Source organism: Crocuta crocuta, unplaced genomic scaffold (genome assembly GCF_008692635.1).
Source record: "Crocuta crocuta isolate KB4526 unplaced genomic scaffold, BGI_CrCroc_1.0 scaffold2, whole genome shotgun sequence".
Classification (NCBI taxonomy): Eukaryota; Metazoa; Chordata; class Mammalia; order Carnivora; family Hyaenidae; genus Crocuta; species Crocuta crocuta.
Window position 1 is genome coordinate 6452986 of NW_027528640.1, and position 25783 is coordinate 6478768.

Consider the following 25783-nt stretch of genomic DNA (forward strand, 5'->3'; position numbering starts at 1 on the left):
CATTTCTGTAATGTCCAATAATGTTTTTTTTTTAATTTTTAATTTTCAGTATTTATTTATTTATTTATTTTTGAGAGAGAGAGACAGAGACAGAGTGCAAGCGAGGGAGGGGCAGAGAGAGAGAGAGAGGAAGACATAGAATCTGAAGCAGGCTCCAGGCTCTGAGCTGTCAGCACAGAGCCTGACACAGGGCTCGAACTCACAAACTCTGAGATCATGACCTGAGCTTAAGTCACATACATGTTCAACCGAGTGAGCCACCCAGGCGCCCCTGGAATTGGACCTTATGTCTAGTGAGCAGGGGCCGCATCAAAGTTGAGTTAGCATGGCCTTGCCCTTCAGCTGCCCGCAGACTTCTCTGGTATCATTAGGACAACTCTGTCTGAGAGATTTGCATGAGGGGACTACGGCTGAATGAGACTCTGCCTTACTAACCAGAGTGGATGGAAGAGCCAGCAGGGGTTCCCATTTGTGAGACCACCTTCCAGAAGCTCTATATCCTGTCCATGGGCGTTTTCTCTGAATGAAGGAACTAAAGGCCAAAACCACCACTGTGGTCAGGTAGAATGGGCCGCACTCAAGGCTGTGTGTGAGAGGCTACCGTACTCCATCATGTATTTGAGAGAGACTGGTTGTCTTCAAGGCTTCTTACTCCCAGTCTTGGGGGTTGTGGTTCTCTGACTTGTTGGCTGGGGCTGCCTGGCATTCTGATGGCTGCAGTCCACCTCAGGGTTTCTCATGTCCACACATCTGTTACCCCTTGAGCATCAAACCATTTGGTGTGACCATTTTCTGGTTGAGACCTGCTTTATATTTTAAATGCATATTCACTTCCAAAGTTAATATAGAAAAATCAGAGAAATAATTACCTAGAACTCCCTAGCCCTCAAGATGATTACTAGTAGCATTTTGTCCTAAATTTCCCAGATTTTTTCTTTGTAGCCTTATAATTGTAAATACATTTATTTTAATAAGATTAGCATTAATTTACTCTGTAATCTGGACATTTCTCATGATATTTTTAGGTCATTAAATATAGATGTGCAGACTCATCATATAATTGTGTCATATCAGGGCACCTGGGTGGCCCAGTTGGTTAAGCGTCTGATTCTTGGTTTCGGCTCAGGTCACGATCCCAAGGTTGTGGGATCAAGCCCCACATCAGGCATCAGGCTCCGTGCTAAGATTCTCTCTCTCTCTCCCTCTGCCCCTCTGCCCTGTTCACATGCTCTCTCTCTTTCAAATAATAATAATAATAATAAATGTTTAAATCTGTCATATAAAGGAGACTACCAGGTAAAATTGGAGTGAGACATCGAATGTTGTGAATAAAACCTGAATAACTACATTTCCATGGAGGAATGTGTTTTAGAATAAATTAAAATGGAAAAAAATTTTAAGAGCTTTTGTCTTTAAAATTTTTAAACCTGTCACAATGACTACACTGAAAAAAAGCCTCCACAGAAATTCATAAGACTACATAAGTTATGAATGTATAAGAATCATAAGTACAGAAGAATGCTAGAAACAAATTCAAACTGTTAAAATTTTTTCAAAGTAATAGGTAAATGAATTATAATTTCTGATCCATGGATATAATTATAGAAAGAATAAAGTTAGAAATTAATATACTTTAATCATATAAAAATAGATACAAGTCTGAAGAGTATGTTTGGCCCAGCTATAATGACCAAATGGAAGTCATCAAAGACAACAGAATATTTTTACATATTCTTAAAATACCATTTAGTATGATATATAGTATAATATGTGATATATATATAATACATGTGATATACAATAAAGTACATATCAAGAGGAAAGCAAGTGAACAAAAAGTGTATAATTAATAAAAATTTTACTATGCAACATACAGAAAAAAGAACAAAATATATTTTTTAAAAGTGAGTGAGGTCATTGTCCAGATTATAGTTAATAACTACGGGAAGAGACAAACATGCAAATGTCATATGTAACTTATTACATGGAAATTCATGGTCTTACTGGGAACTAATCTAGGAGGCAAAAATAATAAAATTTGAAACACAGCAAATGACTTGGGTTATTTAGAAACAAGTATATGGCAGCCCGGTCACTGGGTTTTGTCTTTCTGGAAAATGGATTGGCAGTACATAATGAGACCTATGAAATAGTTCATCACCTTTAATACTCAACCATTTCATTTTGAGTTAATGTCCCAAGGAAATAATCTGAAAGGAAAGAAATATAAATATGCATTGATAATTATAAAACATTTGAAGATCCTCATATTAAGTAATGCAACAAAATGAGATTTTTAAATTTATTTTATTTTTATTTTGTTTTTAGAGAGAGAGAGCAGGGGAGGGGCAGAGAGAGAGAGCAAATCCTAAGCGGGCTCTGCACTGACTGGCTGGGTCCCACAACCCTGGGATCATGAGCTGAGCTGGAATCAAGAGTTGGATGCTCAACGGACTGAGCTACCCAGGTGCCCAGAGAAAGATTTTTAAATTATTTACACTTTTACATAGTATCAAAAGCCTGAATATGCATTATCTCATTTAGTCCTCAGTGATGAAGCTGGTGACACAGAAGTCACCTGGCTGGGACAGGAAATGTGGGGTTCTGTGTAGGCAGAAGGCAGACCAGGCCATGGTGGGGCAGGCTGGCTACGTCTTCCAGGTGTGGGGCTTTGGCCAGCAGCTCCTGCACATCTGTGAACAGGTCACAGTGCCCAGCTGGCTGAGCTCCCGGGTTTTGCGTGATCCATGAGGTCATGCATGTGACCTCGAGCTTCTGTTGACCTGAGATCGATAACGGGAAAGGGAGTCTGTAACCGAATCTCCAGGCTGCATGCACGGAGGGGCAGGGGCATCTGGATGGAGCACTTTCAGCCATCAGGACATCAGTTGCACCACCAGCCTGGCGGCAGGCAGGACCGGGTTCAAAGGGCTGGAGTGGAGTTGTCTTTGGGGAGTGAGGTGGCTGTGTTTGCGCGGTGTGGGAGGTGGGAGGGGGCAGAAGGAATCCAAATCTACTTGCTCATCTTTCAGTGAAGACATTACGCAGAAGTCCAAACAGCCTGGGAGCTCAGGGAAACCCCCATCTGACTCGTGGTCTGCTGCTTCCTGGTTCTTCTGGCTCCGGAACTTTCCCAACACCTGGCTTGGATGGGGCTGCCCCGCACAGCACTGTCCCCTCTCTCCCAGTCACATGAAGTCAAGGCTGAAGCTTGACCTCCCCTTTCTGCATCGCCCAGCGCCAGAGTCAGAGCTGCTGACCTGGGCTGTGACCCGGGGCTGCTGGACAAGGTCCCCAGGCTAGCAGGGGTGAGGCTGCCCTGGGGCAAAGGCCATCCTGTGCAAGTAACTGAGGACTCAGGACTGAAGCCAGTCTGGGAGCAGGGAGTGTGGGCTTCAGCGGGGAGGCTGCACACTGGTAGCTGGCAAGCGCAGTGGGGTGTGGCGTGTTTACTGGCTGGACTTTGGGTCAAAGATAATAATAATTGGAACAGCAGCAGCAACAACATGGCGTGTGAGTGTTTAACTCTTTGCCCCATGCAAACTCCTGCCCTACCTCAGCTCCCCAGACCGGCCGTAGCGTGGCCCCAAGTCCCTAGGTCGCTTCTAAGTCTGGGTGATTTAGACCAACGATCATGATTTCTCCAGACTAGACTAAATGCCACCCGGGACAGATAAAATTCACTATCTTACTCTGTGGCCCGTACTTTCTTTGATACTTTATATAGAAAATCATTTTATGTGATTTTCAGCACCCCTGGGAGGAAACTTCTTGGCCCCATTTTACGTAACAGGAAACGGAGGTTCCCGTGATGTTACTAACTTGCCCAGAGTCCCAGAGCAAGGTAGGCTAATGAAGCCGGTTTCAAACCCAGGTTTGCTGGACTCCAAACCCCGTACTCCCCCTACCCCTGTGCATGCTGGAGGGAGCTTTTCTGGGCCAGTGACTGGAAAAAGGTAGGGCTTTTTGCCAAATTGTTCTTAGGGACCCAGAACAGAAATACACCACCAACGTTATGGCTTCTGTCAAGTGGCAGTGCTCATTGAGGTGCTGAGGGTCTCTGGTTAGACACGCAGGGAAGCAAACTGTTTTTTCTCTACCATGTGTTTTGTTTTCCACAGAGAGCATTCTTTTTCTGAGAGCCCCTTTCTTTCCAAAGCTTAGAACACCATATGCTCTTTAGAAGGGAGTAAAGGTTTCAGCGAAGCAAAGGTTTTGGCTCTCCCGCCCCTTTCCAGTTCAAATATCGTTTGAAACATCTGCTTCCATTCTGTTTGCCTTTTGGAGAAAATCAAGGGAGGATATAAGATAAATAAGAAGCAAGAATACTTTCCTGTACCGCAAAGCCTGGTACCTGGCTATCTGGAAAGATTTTGTTTGTTGAAAACACGAATAAGTGATAGAAAACCCGTAAAAACACCCATGATGAACGGTCAGCTAATAAAAAACCCTAGAAGGTCGGAGGTGAACTATTAAACACTACAGTAGGAGTATTTTTCCAGTGGATTCTGCATTGTTTTTGAAAACCAAGCACTTGGTGGGGGCGCGATTTACAAGAGGGTAACAAAGTGTCCACAGATGAACAAAGCTTAGTGTTTATTCTGGATCTCCGCCTGTAGGGGAAAAGAAAACAGCCCAAAGAGCGCAAAAGAACGTCTTTGTGGACAAATTCAGCTCTGGTGGATGTTCGTGTATACAGGTGGGTGGTCATCCCTTAGGTCAAGGGTGTGATTGGGAGAAGAACCCTTTTTCAATAAAGGCAACAGCGTGGCTTTTCTGTCATCTGAGGCTTGTTAAATATTTTCTCGTTTGCTTCCTTTTTTTTTATGGTTCTATTTGTGTGTGGTAAAATTTACATGTAAGAAAGTGTCCATCTTAAGTAAACGTTTGGTGAATGCTGAAGCAAACACCTGTGTACCTCATACCCTTATCAAGACTTAAAACACTGCTCTCCCTGCGGGGAGAACTGCTGTTCTGACTTGGGGAGTGTGTGTGTGCGTGTGCGTGTGTGTGTGTGTGTGTGTGAAGTTGTACGTGTCTTTTTTGGATACACGTTTTCTCGAATCACTTCCTGTGGATGCAATTGCCGAGCGCTAGTGGAGGTTAATGTTTAGTTTTACGAGAACCTGCCAGGCATGCTTCCGGTTGGTCGTCCCACCTGCACTAGTTACATGAGAGCAATGTCCTTGTCGCCATTCGATGTTGGCAGCGGCGTCTCGTTGGGGTTTCAGTTGGAGTCCTCTCGTCACCAGTGACCTCGAGCACTTATGTACTCTCTGGCCACTTGTGTGTCTTCCTTTGAGAACTGACTGTTCAGATCTTGTACTTGTGTTCTCGCTGACTCACAAGTGGTGTTTATATATCTTCGTAGAGTATACGCATATAGGTATGAGACACTCCACCTCTTTGGGGCGTGGGGTCCCAGTTACTTGATCCTTTTGTCTGTATTTCTCCCAAAAATTATGCCGGCGATCCTGCTTTGTTTAGTAACCTATTCCCGTTGTCTAGGGTGGCCCCAGGCATAGAGTAGGAACTCATTTAATAAACATTTGCTGAAAGAATCAATGAATGAACAGATGAACTCACTTTTGGATCTGATATCCAGACAGTTTCCTTGACTGAATGGCGGTGATTAATCAGGAAATCGATTTAAAAAAAAGGCAATTTTAATGTTCTCCTTGAGCCATAAAGTACACTTGGCACAAAGGACTCAGGATACCTTCGGGGGATTTGCTCACCCAAGGGGAATACTGCTAGAATATCTCATGAATGAATCTCATTTGACCTCATTTATGAAGTCGCTCGTGCTTCTTGGGTCCTGACTGGGTTTGCTTGAACGATGATCAGAGCATCTGGCCTTAGAGGGTTTATATAACTGAAAGCAGCGGACTCCATTGTGCCTTTAGCACCTCGCTGTTGGTTCCCTCTGACTCTGAAAATGCTGGTCTCCTGCCTGGACTGCCCCTGTGCTGGGCTCCATGCCTCCCTGGTGGGGCCCAGCCCACCGATGTGCCTGCGTTTCTGAGCCCCCGAGGGCCAGCAGGGGACTGGCTATTTCCCGTTGGTCCCTGAACCATTTTCCTGGTCCTAACCAAGCTGGCTGCCGCCTCTCCCGCTGTGGAGTATCAGCATCCATTTTTGCGGAGAACTTGACCATTTACAGAGTGTGTTCACCCCCATTATCTCATATAAGCCCCCTGAACAGTCCTAGCTCTATTCTCCTTTGAGTTTTTTTCCCCAAATGAGGTGCCATAATGGAGTAATTTAATTTGCTCCAGAAAATAAAATTGCCCACATGTGGCCCAGAGTGTTCTCTCGGCCTTGCTCAAAGAATATCAATGTTTTGTTTTGTTTTGTTTTTCCCCAAAGCTCTGGTGGGTTTACATGTGTGATGTTTAACAGGCTCCATAGATTTTTAGTGCAGAGACTTGGATTACATCTGTCATTAGAAACTCAGTTATCACACCAAAGACGGATATGGGTTGTTGCCAGACTTTTAATTTCACCACCATATGGGTTCCCCCTACTCACTGCCCTGGGACCACTTGTTACTTAGGAAATGTCCACCCCAAACTGTACTTACTGGCTCATATTACCATTTTTATTCATCAGACACATACCCTCCGGAGTGTAGGATCAGATAACCTGTGCCCTTACTGGCTGATTTTATTGTGGCCAAAATAAAGACATTGGAGATTTGAATTTGCCACCAAGACTAGTAACTGGCACATTTTTGCTTCTGCAGGGCTTTCTGAAAGATAAAAAGCTCACACACTGACCCTTGGGAAAGTGGAAGCAGAGGGTAGTGCTTGTGAAAAAGCAGCCTCAAGCACTGGACCTCCACTCGGGGACTACAGTCTGAGCCTGGGGTTACCGAGATGGGTGTTGCTGACTCAGCGCTTTACTCTGTGATCGGGGCATCTCCCTGGCTCTGTAGAGAGAGGGGCTCAGCCAGCCCCTCCCTAGTACTTCCGCAGGGGCTGGGTTATCTGGGTTGTTTTCCACTGATATCCATAGCATTTGGTGAGAATGTGCACTTACAGAGACAAAGACTGTCCCCTAATCATTACCTAATGGTATACGTTAAAAATTTTTTTTAACATTTATTTATTTTTGGGAGAGAGAGAGGAGAGGGGCAGAGAGGGAGAGAGAGAATCCCAAGCAGGCTCCATGCTGGGCTTGAACTCACAAATTGTTGAGATCATGATCTGAGCCGAAGTCAAGAGTTGGGCGCTTAACTGACTGAGCTCTCCAGGTGCCCCTAAAGGGGGCACCCTAAAGGTGCACATTTTTAAATATCATGGAATCAGAACTTTTACAGTATGTCAGTAATTGTCTTATTCAAATGATACTTTCCAAGGGTCATGGTGTGTCTTCTAAAGGCAGTGTGTTTTTCCAAATTAGTGGAATTAATAAGTGTCACTGTGTATGCCAATCAGGAAAGTGGAGTTTCAGTTAGGGATGACCGTTAATGTCATCAGTTATTTTATGTACATGTTGTATTATTTTACTGACACAATACTGGGCTTGGTCTTATTTTGTAGGAGAACCAGCAGAAATCCACCAATGTCGTCTATCAGGCCCACCACGTGAGCAGGAACAAGCGAGGCCAGGTGGTTGGGACCCGGGGCGGCTTCCGAGGATGTACCGTGTGGCTGACGGGTATGTCGCGTTGGTAGATACGTATGTATTTTTTTCATTGAACATTGGCGTGTGACATACAATTTTAAGGAACTTAGTGTAATATATTACACCTATTACATGTCTGTTTTCACATCGGGACAAGGCAGAGAGTAGTGCAAAAAGCCTGGGTGTTAGCCCTCCCTCTGCCATCAGGGGAAGAAGGTGCTAGATAAGGCACCAGGCTTCCTTCCTTCTTGGTTCTGTCCTCTCTGGCAGGAAAGAAAGCGACAGGTCGGTGATGGCATCCCTTTCAGCTGCTCTAAAGGACCCTTGTGCCAAACACATTTCCTGGCAGTTAACGATGGGACCTTCCTCATTTGACAACAAGCATTTGGCTGTCTCTGATGTTTTGGATGTTGGGAGATATTCTTTACTGTTTTCTGATGTCTTCACATTGTGGGGAATATTTCACTTAAAAAAAAAAATAAGTAAGGATCTGCATAAGAAGGAAAACCAGTGACCTCCATTTAGCTGAGGACTGCCCCTTGTCAATAGAAATAACTCAATCCTATGGAGGTGACCAAATCTCCTTTCCTGTGTTTAAAAAAAATTTTTTTAACATTTATTTATTATTGAGAGACAGAGACAGAGCATGAGCAGGGGAGGGGCAGAGAGAGGGAGAGACACAGAAGCTGATGCAGGCTCCAGGCTCTGAGCTGTCAACATAGAGCCCGACGTGGGGCTCGAATCCACAAACCACAAGATCATGACCTGAGCCAAAGTTGGACGCTTAACCGACTGAGCCACCCAGGCGCCCTCCTTTTCCTGTGTTTTTATAGCCTCAGAATGTCAAAGCTTTGGGTTAGTGACAGAACAGGAATTAGTCTTGGGCTGTTACTTTATACTCTGAGTACAAGGCAGAGGAAGTTGATCCCTGGAAGTCCAGTATAGCCTGGACTCAAAAGGAAATACCGTAGACACGGTATTTCAAATAGATGCAGAGAGGTTTACCCAGATTCTGAGATCAACGTTGGTGTTCCTGTCTGCTCACAGATGCTGATTTATTCCCACCTGAAGGGAATGCCCCTGAGTGTGGCAGCTAGGGAGCTGCCTTAGACCTTTCCTTGCCGTTGAGTCTTTCCAGTTCCTGGCTCTGTCAGCCTCATTCTTTTTCAAGTTTTTTTTCCCTGGTGCCAAAGGCACTTGCCTATGGTTTCCGGGTTTCATTCATCCACGGCACAGCACGTGTTCCCAGCTGGCAGGGTGGGGACGGACAGCGGACCAGGAGCCCACTGTGACCCAGAAGGCAGAGTTCACCTATCTTGATTCCTGCACCTTCCCCCGGCTGCGTCCCAGGGACCTGCTGTGTAGCGGTAGATAAAGCACAGCTGTCTGTTCCAGACGCCTCCCCCTTCCTCCGTGCCTTCATGTGTCTATCCAGTTTTTGTACTGGGACATACATACTGAGTCCGCTTTACAGAACGTGGAATGGCCTTAAAACCAAAGAGAGGACAGGTAGAATAGGAAAAAAAAAACACCTCAAGGATGGACTTCCCCTGTCTTTTCTTACTCTTAAAAGAAGACAACCCCTCCCCCCCCCCCCCAAATGTATTCCATATTCTTCTGTTGCAAAGGTAGGCCACTGACCAGGCAGACCAAGAGAAACCAAACATTTCAAATCCAGAGACTTGGTCTTGAACCCCAGCTCCGCTTACGTTAAGGGAGTGACTGGGGTCAAGTCAACTCCCCCAGCGCAGACTTGTTTTTCTTATTTGTAAGATGAGAATCAGCACGGGATCTGCCTCATGAGGACGGAGGTAGGAACCGACCAGCAGGCACGTAGGCCCCAGGCACAGTGCCGGGCCCGCAGGAAAGCTCCTGGGAAGTGTGACTCACATAGCCTCAATGCATTAAAATACATATGCCAGCAACCGAGTTTAATATAGTCACTGTGATTTAGCTCTTAGTTTTGAGACCTGAAGCGAAAGTGGAGGGAATTTCTATTATATTTCTCCTTTTCCCATGTGAGGGAACATGCCAGAAATTCAGGAGCCCTGCTTCTCCTACCCGACATCAGACACAATTCTAAGAGAAATTTATCACCTAAGTCCCTATTCAAATGAAACTGAGTTACACAATAATATAATAGTGCCTTCAACAGTGATTTACAAAGATGGCGTTGCCTTCCTCATGGAGCCATTTCTTCTCATGATTCTCTGAAGGCCAAGGGCATGATTTGAAAACTAAAACTAAACTAAAACTAAAACCATAACTAAACTATGGAAACTGTTTACCTTTTGTATATCACCTTTCTTTCAAAGTCTTTTTTTTTTAAGTTTTATATTTTTAGTTATCTCTACACCCAGTGTGGGGCTCGAACTCATGAGCCTGAGATCAAGAGCTGCATGTCCCTCCGACTGAGCCAGCCAGGCGCCCCTCTTTCCAAATCTTTATTCCTCTCTGTCTTTTGTCCCTGTTTTTCTCTTACTTTTTTTGTCTTTTCTCTCCTTCCTCCTGCCATCTTCTCTGTGTTAATTGACCTTCTTTTCTTCCCTCCTAACTTTTCTTCTCCCACACCTGGTTGTGGCCTGACAGTGACTCGGTGCAAAGCTACACTTTTCTGGTCCAGAGATCCTTAGGACAACTGGATTTCTGGAGTGCTACCTTTCCAGGACAGTTGAGGTTTTGAGCCCTTTAAAAATTTTTTTTAAAAATGTTAATTATTTTTGAGAGAGAGAGAGAGAGCAGGGGAGGGGCAGAGAGAGAGGGAGACACAGAATCTGAAGCAGGCTCCAGGCTCTGAGCTGTCAGCACAGAGCCTGATGCAGGGCTCGAACCAGGAACCTTGAGATCATACATGACTTCAGCCGAAGTCAGACACTCAACCCACTAAGCCACTCGGGTGCCCCGAAGTTTTGAGTTCTTAAGTAATTTTGGCAGTAATCTTTCTTTTTCTCCTCATGACTCCCCTCGTATAGAAATTATAAAGTCTGCTGTCCCTGTCATTGAGCTTTGGAACCATGGGAAGAGGCCCATGGTGACTGTTCTCAGGCGGAGACTGCAGGCACCTGACAGTGTGGGACAGCTCCCGCCGCCACCACCTCCTAGCCCAGGATCACTGTCTTCATGTCTTGAGAGTCATTTTGGAAACATTTTGAAGCCAAAGGGATCTATTGTCCAAAATGGTTGTTTATCAGCCTCCGCCAGAGAGGTGGGCCTCCTGGTCCCTGTGACTGGCTGTCCCCTCCACCACAGCTGATTCCTGCTAGGAGGGAACATGAGAACTGTCGCCAGATATTCTTTTTTTTTTTTTGAGAGAAGCCAGAATCTGGATTTGTATGCACAGTGTGCTGATCTTTCAAACACCCTGCAGGCAAACTAGAACACACCAAGAACCATGTGTAACCCCCCTGGGCCCCCAACTTAGGAACCCCATCTGCTTTGAAATGCTGTGATTCTAATATGGAGCAGCCGGTTATTTCAACATTGGTGAGAATTGCAAATACTTGGCTTGTAGTAAACTATGCTTTTTTCTAGATTTTAGTGGTTTTGATTTGAGGTCAAATGGTTGTAATGAACAGGTCTCTCCGGTGCTGGAAAAACAACCATAAGTTTTGCTCTGGAAGAGTACCTTGTGTCCCATGGCATCCCGTGCTACTCCCTCGATGGGGACAATGTCCGTCACGGCCTCAACAAAAACCTTGGATTCTCTCCCGGGGACAGAGAAGAAAATATCCGCCGAATCGCTGAGGTGGCCAAGCTATTCGCTGACGCTGGCCTGGTCTGTATTACCAGCTTCATTTCTCCGTTCACAAAGGTAAGGAAATGTNCCCACTTGATGCTTCCAAACCTCCAGGAAGAGGAGTCAGGTGGAGGGGAGGGCACCAACAAATGTTGTCTTTTCAATTTCCCCCAACTGTTTCTTCTCTTGCTCCTTCATTTCCTCTGTTTCATATTGGTTATGTAAAGAGAGTTCCTTCATTTCCAGATGCCAGGCCACCGGTTGACATAAACCCTTCCGCACTCACCACTGTGAGGGACATCTGGCCACAGCTGAAAGAAAGAAAAAGTTAAACAAAAAAAGTCGAAGGCTCTATAATCTAATTTCTCCAAAAAGTCAGAATGCTTGTAATTCGCTAAAGAAAACGGGTAGTTCAGTGGGCGCCTGAGTGGCTCAGCCCATTAAGTGTCCAACTTCGGTTCAGGTCCGGTTATGATCTCGCGGTTCGTGGGTTCAAGCCCCGCATCGGGCTCTGCACTGAGAGTGTGGAGCCTGCTTGGCATCCCTGTCTCCCTTTCTCTCTGCCCCTCCCCCACTCATGCTATCTCTGTCTCTCTCAAAATAAATAAATAAACTTAAAAAAAAAAACACCCCAAAACAACTGTCAGGTTCCAGAGCCCACACATCGCCAAGCCTCTGCTGACATTCTCCAATGTGTTTTCTCCAGGACCGTGAGAACGCGCGCAAGATCCATGAATCCGCAGGACTGCCGTTCTTTGAAATATTTGTGGACGCGCCTCTAAACATCTGTGAAAGTAGAGATGTCAAAGGCCTCTATAAGCGCGCCCGAGCGGGAGAGATCAAAGGTAGGAGAGCCAGCGCCGTGGCCCCATCTGTATGTTACTTCTGCCACTGAGCCTTCACAGTTTCTGAAATCGCATTAGCACACCCAACTTTTCATCAAACCACAATATATTAAAAATTTTTTTTAATATTTATTTATTTTTGAGAGAGAGTGACAGAGTGCAAGCAGGGGAGGGGCAGAGAGAGAGGGAGACACAGAATCCAAAACAATCCAAAGCAGGCTCCAGGCTCTGAGCTGTCAGTCAGCACAGAGCCTGGCACAGGGCTCGAACCCACCAACCGTGAGATCGTGACCTGAGCCGAGGTCGGACGCTTAACCAGCTGAGCCACTCAGTTGCCCCAAACCACAATATAACACTCAGGAGGTCCTCGGGCTAATGAAGAGGTGGGCTTGTGTTTTCCAAGAACTGTTACCTCAGTCATGAACAGGAAAGTTCTGCTTGTCTTCCTTTTGGATTCTAACCAGCTCCAGAGGGCTTGGACCTCACCAAATTTTGTTGATAGTTAGGGCTTTTGGTGTGTTTCTTTCTGAGAATTTGGGGTGTGTGTGTGTGTGTGTGTGTGTGTGTGTATACATACACAGCTGTATTTTCCATGTATATTATTTTTTACCTCTGGCTAGAGGTCAAGGGTAGCCGATGACCTTTTCTGTTATAATGTAAATCCTCAGCTTAGCTCGTTATTCCCACCCGTGTTATGCCTTGTTGTTTAAAAAGCCTGTTCTGTTGGTGCTGATGTGAGTTCACCCTTGTGCCCGGCAGGGTTTACGGGTATTGATTCTGATTACGAGAAGCCCGAAACTCCCGAGCTTGTGCTCAAAACCAACCTGTCCCCAGTGAGTGACTGTGTCCAGCAGGTGGTAGAGCTCCTTCAGGAGCAGGTAGGTGGCCGGCCGTCTTGTTCTCTTCTTCTTTTCTCTCTCTCTCTTTTTTTTTTTTTTTGGTGGAATCAAGTAATGAAAGATCATTTATTAACCAAAGCACTCTGTCTACCATTTTCATTTCAAATTGTTACCAATTCTGCTTCATTTCAGAACATTGTACCCCACACTATAATGAAAGGCATCCATGAACTCTTTGTGCCAGAGAACAAACTTGACCAAGTCCGAGCTGAGGCTGAAGCTCTCCCTTCACTGGCCATTACCAAGGTGAGACAGACAGTGCAGACCGCCCACAGCAGAATCCGGTGCAATAGTCATTATAATCTGTTTACAATCACTCTTAATAATAAGGATGGTATGGATGAGGGACGTGCAATGTCCATAAAGAAAAACACTTCATTTTTTGGCCTTCTTCTTCTCCCTTCCTTCCTTTCTTTTTCTTTTTTTTTTTTTTTTAAACCCTCTTCTTCAAGAGATTAAAAAAAGAATTCCCACAAAGAGCTGCCCCAGGGCCCTGATCAATGCTATGGATAGAGAAGGTAGCTTTTGTGATGCACAGGGCAGTGTGGCCTGATTGTTATTATATCTTCAGTTACACCAAAGTGCAGGCATTGGGCAGTATTGATTGGTAGGCAGCTGCTGAGAAAATAGTTCGTTCAGAATGCAGGTGTTTTTTGGGGCAATTGAGGAGGAATCTGGAGGCAAGAAAGAGTCACCCCCTGATCTAAAGTGATAAGAATCTTTTTTTTACTCTGCAAATCCTAGTTTATCCTAACGAGGCAGAGTCTAGCCTCAGGAGAGGGTGTAGACTGCTTGGTCACCTTGATTTGACTAGCTGGCACATGGAAGATACAACCTCAGCAAACTGCCCTGTACACGTCTTTGCCTTGTAATGGGTCAGTACTAGTTGGTCCATACCAGGTGGCCACATCTTCATTGGTACCTTTTTATTATCCCTGAAAACCTCGGACATCTTTGTAAGCGGCAAAGTAAGTTGGGAACCTGTTTCAGCTCATTCGTACTCTAGTAAGTGGTGACAATTATAAGCAGAGCCTGCTGACCCTACAAAATAAATTCTGAGTACTCCGATGCTCCGGGCAAATGCATTATGTATTTCTACACATAGTTATAATTACAGTGTGAAATGATAGTTCCAATAACAACATGGGACTCAGGGTACAGCAGGACTTCAAATAACCTAATAATTTTTCTGGCCCAGGGGATGGCAGGAAAGGTCATGGGAGCCATGACGCATGATTAGGGTTTTAAAGGATGAATAAGAGTTTTCCGGTGCGAGGAGATGCAAGTGTCTCCATGAGCCCAAGGAGCCAGGGCTTGAAGGGCTTTCAGTATCACGCTGAGAATTTTGGACTTTAAGAGTGAATGATTTGGCCATTTCAGTCAGCTAACTAGTACATGTGGTGAAAGTATGTAGCCCTACCAGAATTTTCTGTAGGAACAAAGGGGGGGAAAAAAGAATGAACAGTGAATGTTAACACAGTTCCACACCCTAGGGAAATCTGCAGCCTGAGGTGGTCAAATAGATCACTTCAATTTGAAATCAGTTCACTACTCTCCAGGAGGAAGGTTCTAGAATCAAACATGTCTGACCCTGGGATCATGGGTCAGCATAAAAGTGGGAACACTTAAAACAGAAAAGTTTCTGCCTTCTTTCTCCTGACAGTTGAATGGGAAAGGGCTCCCCTGGGGCCGGAGGGCCGAGAAAGAGAGCTTATGGAAATGTTCACCTGCTTTTTGTGTTTTGCAGCTTGACCTTCAGTGGGTCCAAGTTCTGAGCGAAGGCTGGGCCACTCCCCTCAAAGGCTTTATGCGGGAGAAGGAATACCTCCAGGCCATTCACTTTGACACCCTGCTGGATGGTATGGCTCTCTGTTTCGTACTCTTTATTATTATAGGAAAAAGAGTCTGTCTCAGAGATCTTCACAGGGACAGGAAACGTTCATTCTTAGTGTTAATTCTTGGGTCACACATCTTACTGTGGAGATAGTTAGATCATTTATGGTGTGTCTAATTCTATTATGTGTAAATTCCATTTTTAGGATTTTTTTTTTGTCATCCATGACGGGTTAATGGTTTTTGGGATCTAAGGAACTGAAAAAGGAAGGTTTTACTTGCACACGAAGACAGGAGAAGGTTAAGTGTTTCCCTGCACTTGCGCTGGTGTTGAGAATAGAGTCAGGAGCGCCGTTGCCAGCCGGTAGGAGCCTCCTGGGGCTGCCAGTGAGAGCCTAGCACAGGGTCCTGATGTGCAGGTGCCCCTCCACCCCCAGGCTGCTGGGCCACATGTTATTGCAGCAGCCGTGTTCCTCGGTGGATGCCAAAGTGTCACTGTTCACGCCCTTCCGCGAGATAAAGGAGGATGCCTTCATCCTCCCAGCCCTCACGGGAGCGTGAAGTCAGCTTCCGGGCACAGACTGAATGACTTCAGAGAACGAACTGGTCCAGGTCAGAAAACTCCCGGCCCCTTCCTTGATCATTTCCTTCCCAGAACTGCCTGCACTTGTCAAATGAACTTGTCTGTTTCAAGACCCCACGTCCCACACCCCATCAGGAATGGCTGCTAAGTGGGAGGAGCTGGGAAAGCCACACGGAATTTGTAACACCAAGCAGGGCTCCCAGACCTTTTAGGAAGAAAAATCACATCAGATGTTTTTTCTTCACAAATGTGATCGATGTTCTGGGCTTGTGGCTCTGCCTGGGGAGTGGGGCAGAAGGCCAGAATCAGAACTCAAAGAAGGCTCTGGTCAAAATAGACCCTCCTCTCTTATTCTGATTGGCCTGATAAAGTCTCCTCACCTGGGACCTTCATGTCTCAGATATGAGAACAGTCCCAAATCTGATGGCTTTCCTCGTGGCCTGCCTTTACAACAACAGGAACGCGTATCTGCAGAGCATACTCTCAGCCATTATTTAATTTGATCTTCATGAAAGCCCTGGAAGACAAGGCAATGATTATCACCCTCTTTGCAGATGAGGAAGCTGATCTCAGGCTAAGTGCTTTGCTTGAGTTCATACTTCTTGTCCAAGACCAGAGACCAGAGCCTCCCGACTTCTGGCCCAGAGCGTTTCCATACCAGGCTGCTCTCCTTTCCGATAGATGTTACAGGGCCAGGACATGTGACATTTCTCTTGACTTCTTAATTCTGACACATACTGAATGCAGGCAGCATCAAGTAAATGTCACAAGGTCCAGCAGCCAAACGTGGACAAGATGTTGACCAGGAGCACCCAAACCAGAGCTGTGGCTCAGGGACAGGCGAACCACAGTGAAAGTGGGGATTTAATTCCAGACACAGTGCTGTCGCCTTTGACAAGTACTTGTTCCAGAAAGAAAAATACCAGGGTGGGGAGTGCGGGTGCAGAAGTTAGCGTTGATGGAAACCGGGGGGTCCAGGACTTTGGCGTGGGGGGTGCAAAGACCATCCTAGAATAGGCCCAGATCATTTGTGGTTAAGAGGGGGAGAAGGAGCATTTTCCTGGGTTGAGAGTTCCTAGCTTTTTTTTTTTTAATGTTTATTTATTATTGAGACAGAGAGAGACAGAGTGTGAGTGGGGGAGGGGCAGAGATGTGACAGAGAGTCCAAAGCAGCTCCAAGCTTTCAGCTGTCAGCACAGATCCTGACGCGGGGCTCGAACCCACGAACTGCGAGATGATGACCTGAGCTGAAGTTGGCTGCTTAACTGAGTGAGCCACCCAGGCACCCATAGGAGTTCCTAGCTTTTGATAGATTCTTAAAGGAGCCTATCATCCGCCAAGACGAAGAACAACTAATGCTGTAATAATCCATCTGGAGAATTTAGGCAGCTCTCTCTCCCTCCTTCACACGCCATTTGTTTCATTTTATGGTGTTCTTCAATTTGTAAAACACCTTGATTTTCTTCTATGGTCCTCACCACCACGAGGTAAATGAAGCCCTTATTATTCACCCTCCCTGCTCACGGCATCCATGTGTCCCCACGCCCAGCCTACCAGTATGGAGACATGAGTGAGGTCACTTTCCCATCAGCACTGGAGTCCCCCAAGCTCCCGACTCCTACCTGCTCAAACAGAAATCCCACTTCTTCCCAAAACCCACAACCAAGCATCCGTGGGAGTTCTCAAGGGTGTGTTTCCCATGCTCCCGAGTCAGGCCACAGCCACAGGCCACGCGTGGCTGTTGCACCCACAGAAATTCAGGACCTGCCTGCTCACTCCAGCCACTAAAGTCCTTGTACCCACAGGGCACAGACTGTCTCAAGTGGGAAGGAAAATGTTCCCTCCCTCTGGGCTGACCTCGGTTGAGGACTCTCTCGCGCATTGCTCGAATCCCAGGGTGTTAAGAGAGTTGGGTGAAACATCTCGGGATGTGTACACATGCCTTCATTGTCCTGCAGTCGCCAGTCAGCAGGAGTTAAGATCACATGCCACGCTGCCCCTGTGACCCTTACCCCTTCCCGCCTGCAGGGCCCGTTTCCGGGGCTCTCTGCAGAACTCCTCTTTTTTCCCTATGGGGATTTTCTGGTGGCGCCACTGTCTCCCCCAGAGTCCACCACAGTCCCACTGGACATGACTCTGCATCCCTAGCTGTAGTTAGGATTCAAAAGTGCCCCAACCCTCCAGAAGCCTCCTCAACTCCTATGTAAACCGATTAATAAAAATAGACACCAGGGATATAATGTACTGCCCACCTCTAAGTAGAGGCCGAATATCATAATGGGAAGAGTGAGTTGTGGAGCCACACTGCGTTCACAGGCCAGTGATTTGTTAGGAACCTGGGGCAAATTACTTAACTCTTTGGCCCCAATTCCCTCCTGTGTGGACGCTAATAACAGAACCTACCACGTCAGGATACTGAAAGTTTAAGGAACAACCGGTCCACTAGTAAATTTCCGTATATGAACAGACCCCTACTGCATTCAATGAAAAGACTCTGAAATCTTGAGGAGACTCTGGCTCGTCCATCGTTACATCAGTGTGGAAGCAGCACAGATAAGACGTCCATCAGTTAGGAAATATGTACCCAGAGTCCTCATGTGCCAGGGTGAGGTTAGTTCTAGCTGCTGAAGATAGAGTGGAAGTGAAGACAGACATGAGCTTGTGAGACAGATAATACAGCCCGCTTTCTGAACCCTAGAACAGTGCGTGTTCTTCCCCCCATATCAGTGGTTGCCAAGCCTTTTTTTTTTTAAGCCAAATAATGTGTTAATTTCAGTGAAATCTGAGGCAGTCTATGCAACAGATGAAAATAAACCTGCTCCTGTAGAAGGGGGTGGGCTTGGCCTCCCTTCCCCCGGACGGCAACCGGAGGGTGTCTGGAGGAAACGGCTCGCAACCCTGTTTTGCGACATACCGTGACAGTCTCATGGGAGAGGTTGGCCTGATGGCATTTGGACTGTGTAGACACCGTTAAATTCCAAAAAGTGATGGATGTGTATATCAGAAGGCTGAACAAGATACCATTCATATGGACATCACTTTAATCAGTTCATGAAAGTTTGAGTCACCACCAATGACCATTTGAAATTCTGTAGCCACCAACACGTAGTCTCTATCTTCTACCACCCAAACAACTGTACATTTCTTGATCACTTACAATCTGCAGGCAGTATTTTTTTTTATTCAGACTATGTCTCCCAAAAATATTTTTTTAATTCTTTTATTAATGTTTATTTTATTTTTGAGAGAAGGAGAGACAGAGCATGAGCAGAGGAGGGGCAGCAAGAGGGAGACACAGAATCCGACGCAGGCTCCAGGCTCTGAAATGTCAGCATAGAGCCCAATGTGGGGCGTGAACTCACAAACTGAGATCATGACCTGAGCCAAAGTCAGACGCTCCGCTGAGCCACCCGTGCACCCCTATTTTGTTGTTTTAATTTTTGTGAAGGTTTACATTTCTCCTTAAATCAAAAAGCAAAACAAACAAACACCTCAGGGTACTCAGTCCAAAAGCAAAAAAAAAATTTTTTTTAAGTGTTTCTGACGATTATATAACAGGAGTTACTCCTTATATTACAAGGATCTACTTCCATGTCGATTGTATCACTTTATTTTTCACTATATATATAATTTTGAGGTTGTTGCAGATCCTCAGGTCATAAATGTCTCATCTGAGATTTTAAAAAATGGCACCTCAAGCTCGCCAAGTTCTTGACTAATGGTATTTGAGGAACGTCACAACATGGCGGCCTCGTGAAACTTTGATGACAAGTCTTATGTGGCTCTGACTTGCCAAGGCAGGGCTTGAGGGCTTTCCATATATCCCGCCAGCATTTATTTAGCACCTAATGTGTTCCGACCCTGGTGCTTAACACAGGATATCACACTTAATCTGGGTAACACCACTGTGAAGATATTTTGCCCATATGAGGAGATAAGTATTAGAAAGATTAAATAACTCACTTAAAGCCTGGATTCAAATCCAAGTTATCCCAGCTCTAGTTTTTGTACTTGTTCTTCTAGGCATACTTTTGTGTCCTCTAAATATCTGGGATTCCAGGACGTTCTAGAACAGTTTGCTACTATGCCTACCAATACTTGGTTTGGATCCATTTGGCAGTTGTTATGCAACATCACATACTTGCAAGAGACAACTTTTTGCTGAAATAGGAGGTGCCTCTGACATATGCTATAATTATTTTAAAACAGATAATCATCTAAGTATTACTTTTGGATGGCACTGAATGACAGTACAAATTTTGCTGTCACCAGCGTTTTGCTGTCACATACTCGTTAGAGCAGAAGCAAAGGGCTCAGTATGTTTATATGTTGTATGTGTGACGTTTTATAATAGGAATTTGTTCCTTGACGTTGTTGCTTAAGATTATCTTGGTGGGGAGCTGAAAACATGTTTCTTAATTGTGTTTGTATTTCTCTAGGCATGGCCCCTTCTGGTATGTACTTTAACTTTGCAAGTAGTTCAATTATTATAATTAGGTATTTATATTAATTATAAATGGTTAAGAATGTGACTTAAAAAAAAAATCCAAATGAACGAGTTGGAATTGCTAACAGTTCCTGGTCCAACCAGATATAAGAGAATAATGCTACATTCTTCTGTTGATTGGAGTCCAAATAACAGGAAATTTCTGATCAGATGCAGCTGTTGTCTATAATGTTGTATTTGGCTGACAAAAGTAAACTTGTTTCCTAATTATTGTTGCACATTTTGTCCCTGAGATAAAGAATTTATGATCCTTTCTGCTAATTACTTCTACTCAAAGCTGTTCTTCATTTAGTTTTGCAAATCCGGAATGTTTTCTCTACTGCCTTTATAAAACACTTTTAATTGATGAAAGATAAATCAATTTTAGATGCAATTTAAATGGATGCACCTGGTTGGATTGTGGATAGTTGTACTTTGTTTGTGATGTGTGATTGTGCATGAATTTAATTTCAAGCTATGATGATTGATAGTTGTAGAACTGGGAATAAATACACAACTTTGCTACGACTGTTACTTTCTGCATTCCACCAGAACGAAAAGGTAAAATTCTGAAGATACCATTTATCTTGGATATTGTTTTCATCATTGTTGTGTAAAGCCTAGTTTTTACTAAGCTTTAAAAATTCCTAGTTAAACAATAAATAGTGATTTCGTTTTTGTGTAGAAACAGTCCTTGTTTCACTAAACACGAAGTTATGTGTTGGACTAGCCACGGACTCAAAACCCAACCGACCTTTCCAAAGCGAGGTAGATCCCCGTAAGATCAGTGCTCACTTCAGCACCATGTATGCCAGAATTGGATCCCCGTAAGATCAGTGTTGGCCGACCTGCAGCACACGATGGAAAAGGCTGAAAGTCTGAGTCCAGGTGTGAAGCATGAGGGATGCTTCAGCACAGGGTTACATTGTTGGATAAGTTCCCACAGTGGAAAAGCTGATAACGCTCACAGAGAAAGCATAGTAAGTCTGCTTGCCCTGGGTGGAATTGTCACTGCAGGTGGCTGAGTCTGGTCGGCATTATTACTCAGTGGAACTCCTTCTCTAACTCCTGGAAGATTAGCTCTCTTATCTTGACCACCCGCCAGAAAGGGCTGTTTCCCCAGGTCAGGTTTCACTCAAGGCCAACATGAACATGGATCAGACGCTGCACTGGGGAGGAACCTAGTGGACTGAGGGAGGTGATTGCACCAGGAAAGTGGAGTAGCCCTTGGATTTCAACCCAGAATAACTGCTGGGAGCTCGCACTGCAAGAATGTGGCGGGCAGACCTAGGCTTTCTCCAGCTTCCTGCCCACTTTTTGCTTTGCATTTTGTTTTATTTTGGTCAAGTCATTGTAAGCAGTGTGGTCCGTAATCCACAGAACACGTGAGTTCTAATTAGATCATCAACATCCTCAAGGGTGTTAGTCTTTGTTAGCTTCTCTCCCCCTTCCTCAACTAGACTGTACGGTGGGATGAATTATCTTCCATCATAAACCTCCATTGCTAAAGTGCTGGACGGTATGCCCATTCCCTGCAACACAGGGATGTGCGTAGTATTTGTTATTCCATCTTTCAAGTAGGGAAACTGAGCACAGAGACGATGAATGACACAGGCAGTCAAGGGGAGAATGCTTGCCCTTTGAAACAAAGGAGGTATTTGAACGACAAAACCCATGACTTCCTATGCCAACGTCTTACTTGTGGTTTACCAGAGCTCCCAGGTCAGTCACAGGGTTTTGAAGGTCAGGTTTAAAAGACTTCATTAATCCAGGGGACATTTGCTCAGATCCATAAATAACTGTATTTGTTTCCTATGGAGTTGAATGTCTTTCTTATTCACATGCTCTTCCTCCTTCCTGAGTCTCAAACTTGAGAAGCCCTCCTAAATTTCCCTAAAATCCTTCAGTGCTGTATACTCAGCGGCGCGTTCCCATTTTCTCACTTTTAAGTAGGGCAGAGAGACGTGGTTGGTGGGTGTTTGGCATCACTGTAGAAGTGGGGAGACAGCTGGTCATTTCTTTTCTTTCTTTTTAATGTTTATTAATTTTTGAGAGAGAAAGAGATGGGGGGGGCAGAGAGAGGGGACAGATTCTGTGCAGACACAGAATCTAAAGCAGGTTCCAGGCTCCGAGCTGTCAGCACACAGCCTGATGTGGGGCTTGAACTTACTGTGAGATCATGACCTGAGCCAAAGCTGGACACTCAACCGACTGAGCCATCCAAGCACCCCTGGGTCATTTCTTTTATATTATATAGCCTCATTAAGAAATGAGATCTTTTTAACCATTTTGTCTAGAAATATTAAAAAATGCACCTCTAAAAAACCCCAAATGATTTCATATTTACTTTTAAAATGTGCTAAATACAAGGAAACTGTAAAAGTGACATCATCAGGGGCTCCTGGGTGGCTCCGTTGGTTAAACGTCTGACTTCAGCTCAGGTCATGATCTCACAGTTCATGGGTTTGAGCCCCGCATGAGGCTCTGTGCTGACAGCTCAGGGCCTGGAGCCTGCTTCAGATTCTGTGTCTTCCTTTCTCTCTGCCCCAACCCTGCTCATACTCTGTCTCTCAAAAAATGAATAAATGTTAAAAATTTAAAAAAATTTTTAATACATTTTTTTAAGTTTATTTGCTTATTTTGAGAGACACAGAGACTGCACAAGCGGGGGAGGGGCAGAAAGAGAAGGAGAAAGAAACCCAATCAGGCTCTGTGCTGTTAGCTTAGGGCCCGATGTGGGGCTCGAACTCACAAAACGTGAGATCATGACCCGAAACCAAGAATCAGTCAGACGTTCAACTGACTGAACCACCCAGGTGTCCCCTGCCCCCAGTTTTTTTTAAAGTGACTTCATTGTCACTTTGGAGCTGAGTGCTAACATAATGGTCCCCTGAGGGGTTATTTGGCCTCACACACAAGGAACCCATGTGACTCTACTTTTGCTTTCTTTATTAGTCTGTTTTCTCCAGAGAAACTGGAGACTGGAGTGGGGATGGGGGTCACAGAGAGAGAGAGGGAGAGATTGATTTTAAGGAACTGGCTCATGCAATTGCAGAGGCTTGGCAAGTCCGAGATTTGCAGGATAGGCTGGCAGGCGAGAGACCCCGGGGAAGATGTAATTCCACAGTCTGTGGGCAGAATTCCCTCTTCTTCCTAGAAAGTCAGTCTTTTTCTTTTGAGTCCTTCAAGTGATTCTATGAGGCCCACCACCTTACAGAGGGGAATCTGTTCTACCCGAAGTCTACTGACTTGCACGTTCATCTCATCTTAAAAATGCCTTCAGAGAAACATCTAGAGTAACGTTTGGCCGACTGCCTGGGAGCTGCAGCCTAGCTGAGTGGACACATAAAGTTTCCATGTTAGTTTTTAAGTCGTGTTCCTGCCTCTTCCTTTGAGGTAAAGCTCGTGAGGCTTGGTTGCAACTGAAGACGTAAATTCTCTGACCACCACCTCCCACACCTTCCAGTTTGTTGTGTTGGATACTGAGAGACCAGAATGCCAGTTTACTTAAATTCCTTCTAACGTAAGATACTTTGAGTAAAGAGGAGAGGTGCTCACTGACCAGAGGAAATCATGAATTTTAGGAAATCAGCTGTGCATGGTTTTCCCTTCTCTGTGTTTTCTGACTGGTTGCAGTTGAGCTAGCGAGGATGGCGACCTTCAGGGGTGATGCTGAGTCTGGACGGTAGTAAACAGAAGAGCAGGTGTTCCTACCTGTTAGTGTTAATGGTCTGACTCATTTTTTCTTTTTCAATAGAGTGTGTTGGGAGCACAATGAGAGCCTAGCCGATAACGAGAGATTGGCCAATGCTGTTACAAGGTTCATTTCCAAGAAAGACCAGAGATTTTTGTTTGGGTTGGTTTGGCCAATCTTTATTGCATCTCTACCTTAAACTCTCTAGTATGTTGAGGTCAGCACCATGCTTTCAAAAGGCAACTCAGAAGAGAGGTGTCCCATTCCTCATCCCCCAAGTTAGATCACTTACTGAAGCCACCTCCATGATTTGAAATGCAGCCCACTTTTCACAGACGCCTCTGTCTCTTGCTTTGAGAAGCCTCTCAAGGACTTCTTGCCAGAGATTCTTGAGAAGTTGGTGCAGCCAACACAACCACGTAGGATTCAGGTCTTTGTGCCCTTTGCAGGAAATGTTCCGAATTGACATTATGCACATTTGAGTCATCCTTCAAGGATGGCACGCCTTGGATCCCATATTCACACATCTTGCACCTCCTTCCACAGATGGAGTGATCAGCATGAGCATCCCCATCGTACTGCCTGTCTCTGAGGATGATAAGGCCCGGCTGGAGGGACGCAGTGAGTTTGTCCTGACCTACGATGGACGGAGGGTGGCCATCTTACGAGACCCTGAGTTCTACGAACACAGAAAGGAGGAGCGTTGTTCCCGTGTGTGGGGGACGGTGTGCGCAAAACACCCACATATCAAAGTAAGTTGCAAGGCCTTTGGAAGGGCTTTCTTGTTCTCTTTCGATGTACGACAGAAAGCATTCCTTTTTATTCCTTCACGAAGGACTTAGAGATACCCAGGTAGATGGAGGAATGCATTTCTAAGGAAGGATTTGCAGGCTTTGCCTTGGGAGCTCTTCTTAGAAAGGGGCAGAGAAATGTCTTTCTGTTTGAGGGCTGCTCTGAATGATCCACTGAGTCCTCCCATGCCGTGATGGCAGCTCCCTCAGCTAAATGGGAAACAACTGGACTGGGTGTCATTTAGCCTGGCATCTTGAGTAAAGGGCAAAAGTCAGAGCTGCAGCTGCGCCCCGAACTAGGGCTTGTGGCGCTTTCCATCTTGAACATTCACCGGCGAAGTGCATTCCTTCATGCAGAATGGGTCCAACCAAACCCTGGTAAGAGACTCTGAGTTCATGCTCTGTGGCCAGTTAAGCGGATCAGTGACATCCCTTCAGTAAACAAAAGTCCGTGCACACGGTGGCAGAGTTTCCAGAGGGAAATAGCACATTTTTTGTCAGTGGCTATTTTAAGATTGAAAAATGTGGTCATCTGGTTAGGATCATCTTGAGTCCATTCTGCCTATGGGCAAAATAGGCTAATCTTCCTGGGATTCCTTCACAACCTCTGCTTGGCGGGGTTGGGGGAGGGGCAGGAATGGGAACTATCATGGAATTACTGGGTGTGGTTCATTTCCCAAAAAGAAAAGTATGTGAAACTGAATGCAAAAGCCACCCCTCACCCAATACCCGAGCATGATGGTTGAATTTTCAAAAAGCCCTGCACTAGGAATTTGACTTACCAGCTTTCCCAGCTGGAATAACTAACTTTGAGAAAGTTCATGGGGGGCACCTGAGTAGGTCAGTCGGTTAAGTGTCCGGCTTCAGCTCAGGTCATGATCTCATAGTTTGTGGGTTCAAGCCCCGCTTTGGGCTCTGTGCTGACAGCTAGCTCAGAGCCTGGAGCCTGCTTCAGACTGTGTATCACCCTCTCTCTCTGACTCTCCCCTGTTCACGCTGTCTCTCTCTCTCTCTCTCAGAAGAAAAAAAAAAGTTCATGGGGTCAAAGAGCGGTTAGAAGCCTTGTGATCACACAAGGTCTGGGCCTCAGTTTCTTCATCGGTGAGAGGAGAGGCCAGACTCAATATAACTCCAGGATCTCCCCAGCCCCATGACCCTAGAAAACAGCTGTTTGAACAAACCTATTGGAATTGGTTGGGCAAATGTTTGTTTTGTTTCCTTCAGTTGTGAAATGTGGCAAGGTAGGAAGGGCTCTTTCAAGGCCACCCCCCCCCCACACACCCGACG

The 25783-nt window shown here is 45.4% G+C and overlaps 1 protein-coding gene across 1 annotated transcript in view; it reads left to right on the forward strand.

Annotated features, from left to right (window-relative positions):
* Positions 1–25783, forward strand: part of PAPSS2 (3'-phosphoadenosine 5'-phosphosulfate synthase 2) — a 70963-nt gene that overhangs the window by 33314 nt on the left and 11866 nt on the right. Inside the window, exons 2-8 of the mRNA XM_077755224.1 lie at positions 7545–7662; positions 11205–11440; positions 12072–12210; positions 12970–13088; positions 13242–13355; positions 14857–14968; positions 24252–24457. Of these exons, the coding sequence (XP_077611350.1) occupies positions 7545–7662; positions 11205–11440; positions 12072–12210; positions 12970–13088; positions 13242–13355; positions 14857–14968; positions 24252–24457 (1044 nt within the window). The remainder of the gene's footprint in view (positions 1–7544; positions 7663–11204; positions 11441–12071; positions 12211–12969; positions 13089–13241; positions 13356–14856; positions 14969–24251; positions 24458–25783) is intronic.